Consider the following 13,032-nt stretch of genomic DNA (forward strand, 5'->3'; position numbering starts at 1 on the left):
GCATCTGGGCTGGCACTGACAGGCTGTGGTGGTGCCTTTATCCCTGGCTCCCTGGAGGCAGCACAAGGGGTAATCAACAGCCTCAAGAGCTCCGAAACTGAGCCTGTTTTTTCCACTGGATTAGCAGCAGCAAATGCACAAGCACATTATTAAGATGGTGCATTCATTTCTTTGGAGTCAGGATGGAATTTTGATAGAGTTAAAAACCCCATTAATATTTACATCACTTAGTGGTGCTGGAAGTACATTTATTTTAACTCAAGCTGCAAAGCATTTAGTTCTTTGTAATTACAGCACTGCTATTAAGTATTCATAAGGCTGCACAATAGAGTGTCACAGGAAACCCGCTTTAATTTAGTGGTAAGTCAATGTTTCAGGTTTGTGTAAAAACAGAAACTAATTTACCAACCCTTCTTGCTTGTGTTTTCCCACCTGGGCTTTGCAAACTTTCTTCAGCTTGGCTCTATTCAAGCTACTTTTTGTACCTTGGGGAGTTGGGAGGTTGCTGGGGAAGCCTTGCAGGTGTGCAGGTGATTTGGAATGGGCAGAGCCAGGCTGGGGGCAGAGCTGGGAAGCTGCCTGATGGAAAAAGAGCTGGGAGTGCTGGTGGGAGGCAGCTGGACGTGAGCTGGGGGTGCCTGGGGGGCCAAAACACCCAGGGCACCTGGCCTGGATCCTGCAGTGGGTGTCTCCCAGGGGGAAATTGCATCGATGGGAGATCCTGGAACCAACCCAGTGCTTCTCTCTCCCCTGCAGGATGAGGTCTCTCCTATGGACATTGAACTCCCAGTTACCTGTGCCTGCTGCCTGTGATGGAAGAGCTGGATGTGAATGTGAGGTAGGAGGGAGGACTCAGCTGCTGCAGCCCCCGAGCTGGGGTGGGCAGGGACCCTAAAATGCACCTGCAGGGCTGCAGGGGAGCATTTCCTCTCTGGCTGCAGATGAAACTCTCTGTTCATTCAGCCTGGTCTGGGGCTCCCTGGAGCTCCTCTGAGGTTGTGACACCACCCTGGTGTTTGGAGAAGTTTCAAACGTGGCCCAGACCAGTCAAGGATTTTTCAGTAGAAAACGTTATGAATTTTGAAAAGGTTGCAGTGTGATGTTGGAGAGACATTCCTGGAAATTTTTGACAGTACAGTTTGGAACTTGCATTCCTCACAGCTCGAGGGAGGTGGCAGACCTCATTTTCTCTAATTCCAGAGTAGGAAAAGAAATGACCCACGGGTATTTCCTATTTATATTTTATTGGATTTTTTAATTTCACGTGACTCAGAGATTGTTATTGGGTACATTTATCACAGGCAGTAGGTTAATGAGAGCCTGTCAAGGGGTTTGAAATGAAAACCTCAGTTTGGTTACAGCAATCCAGAGAGGCCGAGCTCTGCCTGGCTTGGGCTGTGAGCAGGGTAAGTCACAATTGTGCCATGTTTGGGACTAAAAACCCTCCCCAGACTTCGGGTAAGGCTCCATCATCTCTCTGCCCTGCACTCCCAGCTGCCAGGAGTGAAGCAGAGCTTCTGGTGGTCTGACGGCCCTCCTTATGTCACAGGAGCTAAATCTCATTCTCTTGTATTTTTGGAGCACAGGTGACCCTTATCTACACCAGTTCTGCATGGCAGTTTTGCCCTGCATTTTTCTATCTTTTTTTCCTGCCCTTCTCCCTCTGCTCTTTCTCCTCCTTTCACCCCCACCCACTTTTTTTTTTCCACCTCCTTTTTCCCAACTTTTTTTCTGCTATTTTTCCTCCACCTGGTTTTTCCTGCCTGAGTTTTCCTTCCTTTTCCCCCACCTTTTTTCCTTTAGCCTGCTTTTTTCCTTGCCTTTTTCCCCTCCTTTTCCCCATCCTTTTTCCCCATCCTTTCCCCCCATGTCTTTTTCCCTGCCTTTTTGTTTTTCTTTCCCACCTTTTTCCCCCCTCACCTTTCTTCCCATTTCTTTCCTCTTTACCCGTTGCAACAATTTGGGAAATGGCATTTAACTGAGAATCTGAGCTTTGCTCAAAGCTGGCACCTGATTTTCCTTTGCTGGCTGAAGCTTCCCTTGGAAAATCTCCTTTATGCTGATGGGTGTGTGCTAATGTCTTTACAAACAATGCCAGGGGTGTTAATTAATGGCTTTGAAATGGCTCTTGATGCCTCCAGCAACCTCAAGGGCAAGGCTGTTACAGACCCCAGACAAGTTTGACTCCTGAATTTTAGGGTCATAGCTAAAGGCTCGGCACAAAGCCTACTGCAGAACCTCTGGGGAAAGGAAGAGGGGCAGCCAGGAGTTTGGGATAAAAGGAATTCTGAGATTCCCCAGTGGAATATCTATTTTATTCTAATCAAGCTGCAGGGCTCCTCTGTCTCCTTTATGGATGCTGGCTTTTCCCACACGTGGGAAATATTGATCCCACAGTTGTGCTCCAGGCAGGTTTTGGGATATTGCCCTGAGTGCTTCACGGTCAGTAAAGGGTTCTTGCTTCCTCAGGTTGGATAAACAGGTGAAACAAAAATCACCAGCACCTTTAATGCTGGTAAACAGCTTTTACAAACCCCTTGAATTCTAGCTGCTGGTGAAGGCAGACTCCCTTTGCCTAGCCAACTTTGCAAAAACAAGGTATTATTTCAGTTTGCCACAGCAGTAATTGCTTTTTATTTTTAAGCTGAGCCCCCAAACCCGCTGAATTTTAGATTGATGTTAATTGCTTCCAAACTTGGCTTTATCAGCTTTAGTTTTCTCACTCTGCTGCTGAAGGTGTTTTTGTGGCTTGAAAAGTGCAGAGCCCTCCAGCAGTTCTGTGTGCAGCTCATTAATCTTATCTTGACTTTGAGGAATGAGCAGCAAGGTGAGGGAACGAGGAATCACGTCGGCTGGGTCGGTTGGGTTTGTTTGGAAGCAAAGGCAAAATCCTGTTTTTTTCACCCAAAGCCCAGGTTCAGAGGCACGGGGAGCACTGGTGCTGACAGCTGACCTCCCCCCACACCCTTGGCAGGGAATTGTGTGTCTGGGGAGTCCCAAATCCTGGAGCTTGCTGTGCTGGCTCCTTCTCCCTGGGATGGGTTTGGCTCCTGGGGCTGTGCACGGGCAGGAGGAGGCAGGGAAGGTCCTCAGTGTCCTCTCCCCATCCAAACCTGGGAGAAACAGGAGAAGGAGTCATGGAGGGAGAGACAGGGAGCCAAAGTCCCATCCCTGGAGCTCCAGGATGTCCTGGAGGAGCTGGGGGTGCCCTCACCCCTCTGCTCAGCACACTGCCAGCCCCTGCTGAGGGGACAAGAGCTGGGCTGAGTAGTTGCCACCAAACAGGCACCAAAATGGCCCAAAGTGTAGGAAATGGAAGGAGTTGAGGGAAGTGTTTGAGAGCTCAGAGTGCCCTGGCAGTGGGGATTCATGGAAAGCAAACAGCTGAGGTTGCAATAAAGTGTTTATTCCTGTGTACACAAGCTCCTTTCGAAACCTCTCCAGCTCCTACACTTGGAGTCATTAAATCATCGTTTATCTCAAGTCCTTTGATCACACTTGTGTTTAGGTGAGAAATAGCAGGCTATAAAATGTCATTTAACAGGCCACAATCAGCCTGCAGCTCTCTTCCTCATTCCCTTTCCAAGGGAAGATCAGCTCCAATCCTTCTGCGGATCAGCAGCCAGAGAGGGATTTGTTCTTGCATTTCTGCAGAGGTAAATGAGCTGATGGGGAGGATTTCCTGCCAAACCTGTCTCCTCCACCTGGTCCCCCGGGCTGGGGAAGGGTCTGGAGCAGCAGGAGGGGCTGAGGGAGCTGGGCAGGGGCTCAGCCTGGAGCAAAGGAGGCTCAGGGGGCCCTTGTGGCTCTGCACAGCTCCTGCCAGGAGGGGACAGCCGGGGGGTCGGGCTGTGCTCCAGGGAACAGGGACAGGAGCAGAGGGAACGGCCTCAGGCTGGGCCAGGGCAGGCTCAGGGTGGGCACAGCAGGAATTTCCCCATGGAAAGGGAGCTCAGGCACTGGAACTGCCCAGGGAGGGTTGGATCCCCATCCCTGGAGTGTCCCAGGAAGGGCTGGAGGTGGCCTCGGGGCTCTGGGCTGGGGACAAGGTGGGGATCAGGCACAGCTGGGACTCCATGGGCTGGGAGGGCTTTTCCCACCTCAGTGATTCCATGAAATGCTGTAAGCAGCCAGCTGAAAGAGGCTGTGGGCTTTGCCAGGTTTATTCTCTCTGTGCCTGGAGGGTTGGGCACAGCAGGGACACTTTGGGAGCACTCAAACACCTGGGGCATTCCTGAAGGTGCAGCCCCAGAGCATCCCCCACCTGCCAGCACCTTCACCAGGGCAAGGCAGGAGGGCACAGGGGCCAAGGAAGGATAAAGAGGCTCAGTCTTGCATTTTGTGCTACCAGCCAAGGATTTCCAGTAGCCAAAAAACCCTTGGGGGAAAAGTTCTCTTTCCTAAGTGCTCCCTCCAGCCCAGGCCCTGCTCCATGGGGGAGTCACAGCCTGGGTGTTTTTCATATTGTTCAACTCTTCTCTCAGTTTCTAGGGAAACACTTTAAAGCACTATATTTATGGGAACATCTTTCCAAACACCTCCGCCAACACTTAATTAATGGAGTTTTTAAGCCTGGCTCCAGCTCCTGCAAATTACTGGTGTGCTCTGGTGGCAGCTGTGCAAGGGAGACACCCAGGCTCTGGAAATAGAGCTGGGGCTGCAGAGGGGCAGCTCCTGTTTGTGTTTGTGCCCAGCCCCACGGGGAGCTCAGGCCACCACACACCTCTGTCAGGCTTCATCTGCTTTTATCAGAGCAGTGTGTGCACATGGAAATTCCCTGCACTCAGAGCTGGCCCACCAAAATGAACTTTTGGATGTCTTGCACCACATTTTTAGCAGCAGTGTCTGTGCACCGAGAGGCAGCGAGTGGAGATCTGGAAAAGGCTGTGGAAGGATGTGAAAACCATCCTGAAAACTGGGACATCCCAGGGCAGGCTGGGCTCCAGGGCTCCAAATGGGCTGGAGCTCATTGCCAGCCTTTGCCCAGGGCAGCTGCAGTGCCAGGGGCTTTCCACAGCACCCCCCTCAGCACCAGGCTGGCAAAATTCCCCTTGTCCCCATGTTGGCATTGCCCTCTTTGCCAGGAGGGGCTGTTCCCAGGAGTCAGGGAGCTCTGCAGAGGAGCACCTTCCTGCTGGGAGCTCCTGCCCTGCTCAGCCCCATTAAACACAATTAACAAACACTCCCAGAGCTTCCCAGGCTGCCCTGCCTCCCTCTGAGCTGAGCCCATCCTCAGAGCACCTCGACCTCCCCTCCTGTTTATTGGGAGTGAGAAATGTGGAGAGGGCTTTGTGGAGAGCTCTTAGCTGGGGATGGAGGAGGAGCTTTAGCTAAAACAAAACCAAGGGATTCAAGTGTTCTGCTCTTGGGTCAAGGGCATTCTGTGTCCTTGCTTGGAGAGGACACCTGTCTGGAGCCTCCACACCAGTGAGGGCATAAAAATGAGCTGGTGAACACCAGGGGCTGGGAGGTTTCTGGCTGCCAGCACTGGAATTATCTTTAACAAACTTTGGTTTTTTATAGTAAAGCTCAAAATGAGCTGGGAACTGTTTCTGTGTGGCTTGGAGTCCCACATGGGGTCGGGGAGGGTCTCAAATAAAATGTATTTTAGAAATCAATGCTTTATCCTATCTGTGCCAAGTCTTCCATTAGCAGAGGTAACTGCAAGGAACTTTTTTGATCCTCTGGAGGTTTGAAACTGGGAAACTCTCCAGGAAACATCAGAAGTTAGACAGCCAATAGCTGTATTTGCCTTCTGCTGTCCAAGGTGTAAACAGGCAGTGGGAAAAGGGCACAGCCTGGATATTTTAATACCCAGCCTTGTGCCAGGACACTTCCAAGGGTTTTGACTAAATGCCTCTCATCTAACAATATTTTCCTGACTGCAGATATTGTTTGAAAAATATCTGAGAGCAGGACCTTCAGGGTTTCTGATTTGAACATCTTGCAAGTCCCAGGCTTTGGGCAAAGATGGGAAAAAAGTTTTGAGAAAAGGAAGTCAGAATGAGAATGACTGAAAACTGTCAGAGGGGGTTTTGATCAAGAGGTAACAAATCTCTGGGCATAGGGAAGGGCTTCTTTTGGGGAAAGTTTTACAGGAAAAGGTAAAAAAAAAGGGCATTAAATGCTTTGAGCCGAGGAGCAGCAGCACAACTCCTGAAGAGCTGTGGGCTCTGTGCACCCCAGTTCTGCACCTGGCCATTGCAGGAGGCAATAATCCTCAAATTCTCAATTGTGTGAGAAATCTGGGCACTCAGAGTATGTTTGGTGTGAGCCTAAACCTTTATTTTCCCACTCTGTGTTATGGATCTGCACCCAGTCCCTCCCTGTTCCTAAACTCCTGAGGCAGAGCTGGAGTGGTGCATGTGTGTGATGGGGATGTCCCTGTGAGGTAAATTATTCTGTACAGCAGCCAAATGACAAACAAACGTTCCTGTGCAGAAATGCACCCTGGGCTCTGCCTTCAGCCCTTGGGGAACATGGAAGGGAAATGAATGAGAATGTTTGGGAATACTGGAAAGGAGGAGCTGCACTCCATCAGCTCTGCTGAGCACAGCTCTGTGCTGTCTGTTGTTGAGCATTCAGCCTTGTGTGTGACAGGAGAGAGGCAAAGCCACCTGGAAAAGAGGGGATCATCACATCGTGATTATGGAATATGCGCCAGAAGTCAGGGTTGCTATTCTGCTTCCTTCATCACCCTCTGCTCCTCATGGAGCTGCTGTTGGTTTGGCAGAGGCCATGGGCTCACTTTGGAGGAGCAATTCTAATTAGGAACTGATCAAGGCATTTCTGGTTAAACTTGTGTTTGATCTTTGGCTTTATTCAGCATTTACAAAGAGAAACCATTGTTACAACAGCTCTGCTGTGCTGTGCAGCGTGTCTAAATCCTGCCTAAGTCAGAGATTTGGGGTTTTTCATTGTTGTGGGGTGTTTGGCTCCTCCATTGAAACACTCTGGCTCTGCACAGAACCCCAGCTCTCCCAGCAGAGCTGCTCCATCCCTCTGAGCCTCCTGGTGCCTCCTCTGGGCTCTGGGCAGCTCCAGCTCCTCCCTGGGCTGCACATCCCAAAGTGTTGTGAGAGCACAAGGGGAATGTTCAGCACAGGAAGGGGACAGCTGCATTAAAGTCTGCAGACTTGCAAATCTCTTACAGGGAAAAAAGATTAACCCAGGGTGCTGCAGAGCCCAGGTGGATGTGCCAGGGTGGGATTTGGTGGCACCAGGGCTCTCTGGAAGTTGGTAGAGGATGCCAAACAACGGATTTGCAGCAGCTGCCTTTGCTCTGTGTAAATACTGTGATCTTAATCTCATGCTGATTTCATAAGTTAATTTTAGCTTTATTCTAGGTGACAGTCTAATGGGTTTTGAGGGCTGTACTCACATGCATCAGCCCTGCAGAGGTATCTGCTCACATGTGGGTGTAAATTATGTAACTGGGGATCTGCTGCCTGCCGAGGAACAGAGCCAGGGCTCAGGCAGAGCCCAGAGCTCCCCAGGCCTGGCTTTATTCCCTCCCTCATTCCCCAGGTGCAAACTCCTGCCTCTGGCTCAGACCATGATAAATCAGCTCCTTGTCCTGGATGAGTGCTCAGCCCCAGATGCAGTTCCCACTGGGCAAAGGCAGAAATTCTGCTGCTGCCAGCTGGGGAGAGAGCAGGGAGCAGAGCTCAGGGATTGCTGGGCTGGGCACTGGCAGCTCCCTGAGCCTCACCTCCAGTCCTGGGGGCAGGCTGGGCACCACAGGGAGAAAAATATCTCTAAGGCTTGGGAGAGCCTCCCAAGAGGGACAGGGAATGGGGAAGGGTCTGGAGAGGCCGTGGGGGAGCAGCTGAGGGCACTGGGATTGTGCAGCTGGAGGAGGCTGAGGTGATGGGAGAGAGAGATAGAGATGATAGAGATTTAGAGATATAGAGATGGAGATATAGAGATGGAGATATAGAGAGATAGAGATACAGAGAGATAGATATATAGAGATATAGAGATACAGATATAGAGATAGAGGAGGAGATAGAGATAGATAGAGATAAGAAAAGGGGGCACTGCTTTAAACTAAAAGAAAAAGGATTTTGATTAGGTGTTAGGAAGAAATTCTCTACTCAGTTCTAGTGAAAGGTGGCCCTGCCATGGCTGGGGGAGTGCCATGGCTGGGGATGCTCTTTAAGATCCTTTCCAAGCCAAACCCTTCTGTGGTTCTGTGATTCTGTGCAAATACAGCAGCAGGACCCCTGAACCCTTCTCCAGGCAGAACACCTGATAGCACCCACGAGCACAGAAAGGGGATGTACAGCCACATCCAGGTTGGCATCTGAAATGTCTTTCAGGGTCTGCAGCTCCAGTCTCTGCTCTGGGACAGGGACAGGACCAGGGAAGGGCTGGGGCTGGGCAGGGCAGGCTCAGGGTGGATTTTGGGAAAGGTTCTTCCCCAGAGGGTGCTGGGCACTGCCCAGGCTCCCCAGGGATGGGACACTGCTCCCAGGGATCCCAGGGTGGGATTTAGGGGCTGTGCAGGGCCAGGAGCTGGGCTGGATGATCCTGTGGGTCCCTGCCAGCTCAGGATATTCCAGATTCAGTCCCGGAGGCTGAGGTGGGAGCAGGGCTGTCTCCCCAGGTCCCCCCGTGTGTGGCAGCCCCAGCAGGTCCCTGTCCCCAAACTGGGGAGTGCTCCCAGCACAGATTGACTGCTCCAGCCCACACCCAGCAATTTCTGAGACATTCAAACAGCCTGTCTTCTTTGCTTCATCCTGACAATCGGTTTTAATCATTATCAGCTGCTTAAAACACTTCATTCTCTGGAGCACTGCAGCTTTCAGCCTCCGGCAGATTCATGGGCCAGGGCTGGTGACGGTATCAGGAGTTGCGTTTCAAACCAGTGCAAAAGGAGAAAACCTCAGCCCTTCCCTCCCACCCCACCCCCACAATTTATTTGAATTTTTTTTCCAAAAAAACCACTCAAACTAGCGAATCATATGACCGAGTTATTTTGATACGTGGAGCGCTGTTTATTCCTGGCTTGTCAATACTTTAATTAATTTCAGTCTGTTTCTAAAACAGAAGTGAAGGACGTAATTGACTGGGCTCTGTTGGGAGCTGTCCTGCCATCTGCACGGGCTGAAGTGAAGCAGTGCAGCATTTAAAGGCATTAAAGGAAATTAAATGCCTCTGGATTAATGCTGACTTCTGATTAATATTTTAGAAAAGGATGTGGTAACAGCTGGAAAGGCAGAGATCAAATCATCACTTGCCTATTGTCATGTTTCTGTACTGAGCCACATGATCAGCTTTACTGATAAACAGCTTATCTTGGTTTGTAGGTGCTTAAGACCTAATGATTTTTTATGCCTAGGAATAAAAAAATCAGGGAAGCAGGAAAGAGGAGAGGCCAATGACAGCTTATTTGTGGTTATGAAATATTACAGAGGGAAAAGCCCTGGCTGGAAAAGATCAACCCAACCCTTTATTTCCCACACCCCATGGGAATGTTACATCAAGAGAACTCTTCCTGAGGCTCCCACTGCTGTGAGTTTTTAATCTCAGGGTTTCCCCTCTGTGTGCAGTGGGGTCCAGGGAAGGCGCCTGCTCTGCCCCCGTGACTGATCTGTGCTCTTTAACTGCTGCAGAAAATATGCAAAAGCACTTGAGCTCATTTAGAAAAGTTGGGTTGTTTACAGGAAAGTGAAAATTGAGCTTGAAAGAGTAATTACCCTTCTTTTTACTTTCACATTAATGACTATGCAGAAGAGCTTTTTAAATATGTCCATATGTGGGTTTTAAGCATTCATTCCCCATCAGAATTTCACCTTTTTCCTTAAGTGATTTCTGTATTCCTGCTAACCAGCAATCATTTTGCCTGAATCTCATTTCCTCATAATAGCAAACCCATCAATCTCTGTTTTATTAAAGAGGGAAGCAAGCTGGGGAGCCAGAGCACTCCGATTTGATAAAAGATGTTATGCAAACCATTGATTTCAATTTGCAGCAATATCCACTTCTTCCATTATTAACAACTTGGAATTACTCAGACTGAATAATTAACATGTATTCCTGATGATGGATTATTCCAAAGGCAGAAAGAGCCCAGATGAAATCCCTCCTGCCCCCCAGTGAGGGATGTGCCTGCTTGATGTTCCCCAGGGGAGCAGTGGGAAATGGCACCAGGGAAACACTCCCAAAACTGATTTCAGAGCTAAAGTTCCTCTCCCAAATGTGCCAGGGAGAGTTCCTGCCCTGCTGGGCTCTGCTCAGAGCCTGGTGGTGACCACCTCTGCCCAGGGATGCCACCAGCCTCAGCACAGGGTGGAAATGTGGATTTAAAACTCTCAAAGGTGAAAAAACCCCGGGCAATGTCTGGAGATGAGGCTCAGGGCTGTGCTCCTCTGGCCTTTCCAGAGCTTGTCTGGGTGAGTAAAACACAACATTTCTGTGTGCCAGAAGTTTCTAATCTCCTTTAGGTTTTCTCCAAATCAGGAGAGCTCAGTGAGATAGTGTGTAAAAAGCCTGGGATGCTGTTTAGTAAATGAAAAGTGACCCCAGGGCCAGTCAAGGTAAAACAGAAAACCAGTTCCATTTTTCAATTACCTGAGCAATCTCCCAGCATTAATCCTGGGGGTCCAACACCAGCTCTGTAGGCTGAGAAGGAATTTCCCTGCTGAATTAGTGTCAAGTGTTGCTTTTAATGCCAGTTTATCTCCAGCCACACTTGATAACAGGAAAAAATCCCTTCGCCACCTGTAAAAGTCACACAAGCAGGTGAAGGTTTAGGATACAGTTTATTCAGGATATATCATTAGAAATAGCTTTAGGAGAAAAACAACTCAAAATTTTGTAATAAAATCAGGTTTATGAGGAATTTATTGCATGCTGGGTGTCACCTTCTCTTTTGCAAGCTCTGAAAAAGAAAAAAAAACCCAAAACCTTTCTTTGATACAGCAAATTATTTGTAGAAATGTGGATTTAAAATATGGCTGACAATGGGGAGGGGGAGTTTGTGTTATTCTTCCTTTGTCCTTTCCTCCTCTTTGTTAACTGAAAGAAATTATTGATCTCAGAGTAGAGGAAAATTGGGCACTTGGAAAACAAAATTATTTCCTTTCCCTAACTCTGGAAAGATTAGTAAGTAAAAAAAGAAAAAAAGGTAAAAAAAAAAGCCAGACTGTTTTGTGTTTTGTAGCACAGAGTGAAGAGAGAAAACGGCAAAACATTATGTAGATTTCGAAATTGAAGATGTAAAATGTCTTGAGGAAAGTTTGAACCCATTAGTCCTTGTCACATCACATCAGGAACTGTAGTGACAAAGAGTGATGGGCTCAGAATGGAAAAGGGGAAATTGAGGTTACAGGTAAGAAAAATCCTTCCCTGTGAGAGTGGGGGAGGGCTGGGATGGAATTCCCAGAGCAGCTGGGGCTGCCCCATCCCTGGAGTGTCCCAGGCCAGGCTGGACAGGGCTTGGAGCACCCTGGGACAGCAGAAGGTGTGGGATGAGATGAGTTTTTAGGTACCTTCCAACCCAAACCATTCTGTGATTATATGATACTAAAACCTTGTGGAAACAAATGGAAAAAAACTACAGGAAAAAACCCCAAACAAACCCAAAATACTTCTGCATGGAAAATAACTATTTGTGTGTAAAGAGAATGGAGATGTGAGGAAATGTTCTGTACATTGTGAGGAAATGACATACATGGCTCCCAAAACTCAAATATGCACTATTGATGATAGGTCAGGAGTCAAACAAAACTAAAGAATTCCCAGAACATGGAAAAGAACTCAAAGGAATATTTGAATATGTGTAATCTTCATAAATATGCATCTGATCAGGGCAATGAAAAAGTACATAAGGAAAGTTGTTTTAACTAACTGGTGTGCTCCTGGCAGTTTGTCAAGCTCTCTCCTGTCCCTTTTATCCCCTGCTAAACTTTTAAAAATGTGAAGAGTGAGCCTTGTTTCTCACACTTTTGTCTCTGGTTCCCCCAGTTCGAGTGAGGGCTTCGGCATCGCGGAGAAGATCCTGCTGCTCTCCTTCATCTCCGCCGTCATCCTCATGGCCATCCTGGGCAACCTGCTGGTCATGGTGGCCGTGTGCAGGGACAGGCAGCTCAGGTGAGCCCCCCCTGGGACACAGCCCCTCCTGGCTGCTGCAGCACAGGCTGCCCTGGGGTTTTTAAAGCGTTCATCCAGTGATAAATGAGAAATCCAGCCCAGCTCCTTAAAGCAGTCTGGGCTGACCAACAGAGGTTCCAGCTCTCCTGAAACACAAGCATGTGGCTGGTTCAGAGGTGGGGGGGTAGGGACCAGACCAATGCCTGTGCAGCACTGGGAGTGTTTGAATTGCCTGTAAAAGCTGTTCAGGATGACCAGACAGGCTCTTTGGCTGATGAACAACGGGGATCTGTCACGGGTTGTGGTGGTGTCCCCCAGGACGAGGGAAGAGATGAGAATCTTGACTCTATGTTTCAGAAGGCTGATTTATTATTTTATTATATATATTATATTAAAACTATACTAAAAGAATAGAAGAAAAGATTTCATCAAAAGGCTTGAAAGAAAAAGATTAGAATCAGAATGATAGCAAAAGCTCGTGACTCAGAGAGTCCGAGCCAGCTGTGATTAGCTGTTAATTAGAAACAATCACATGAGACCAATCAAAGATGCACCTGTTGCATTCAATGACAGCAGGTAATTATTGTTTTTCTTTTCCTCTGAGGCCTCTCAGCTTCTCAGGAGAAAAGTCCTGGCAAAGGGATTTTTCAGAAAAGATCATAGCTCCAGTGGGTTAAGTCCCAGATGCACGAACATCGTGGTATTGAGATGGCAACCTGCTGGTCCTGGTGGCCCTGTGCCCAGACAGGCACCTCAGGTGAGCCCACCCAGGGGCTCCAGGTGAACTGAGGGCAGGAGCTGCCCCAGGGTGTGCCCCTGCCTTGCAGACCCTCCCTGCCCTCGGCTCATCCCGAGCGCCGGCACTGTTTCATTTCCCATCCTCATCTTTTTGGCATTCTCTGTAGAAAACCAGACAAATCAGAAAAGCACACCTGA

At 48.8% G+C, this 13,032-nt stretch overlaps 1 protein-coding gene across 1 annotated transcript in view; it reads left to right on the forward strand.

The window, feature by feature from the left end:
- Positions 1 to 582: 582 nt before the first annotated feature.
- HTR4 (5-hydroxytryptamine receptor 4) overlaps positions 583 to 13,032 on the forward strand; it is a gene marked incomplete at both ends in the record, with an annotated part of 44,465 nt that continues 32,015 nt past the window's right edge. The window contains 3 exons of the mRNA XM_084215822.1: positions 583 to 623; positions 791 to 838; positions 11,971 to 12,096. Coding sequence (XP_084071948.1) covers positions 583 to 623; positions 791 to 838; positions 11,971 to 12,096 — 215 coding nt within the window. The remainder of the gene's footprint in view (positions 624 to 790; positions 839 to 11,970; positions 12,097 to 13,032) is intronic.

The sequence above is a fragment of the Fringilla coelebs genome (assembly GCF_963513975.1).
Source record: "Fringilla coelebs genome assembly, chromosome: 15".
Classification (NCBI taxonomy): domain Eukaryota; kingdom Metazoa; phylum Chordata; class Aves; order Passeriformes; family Fringillidae; genus Fringilla; species Fringilla coelebs.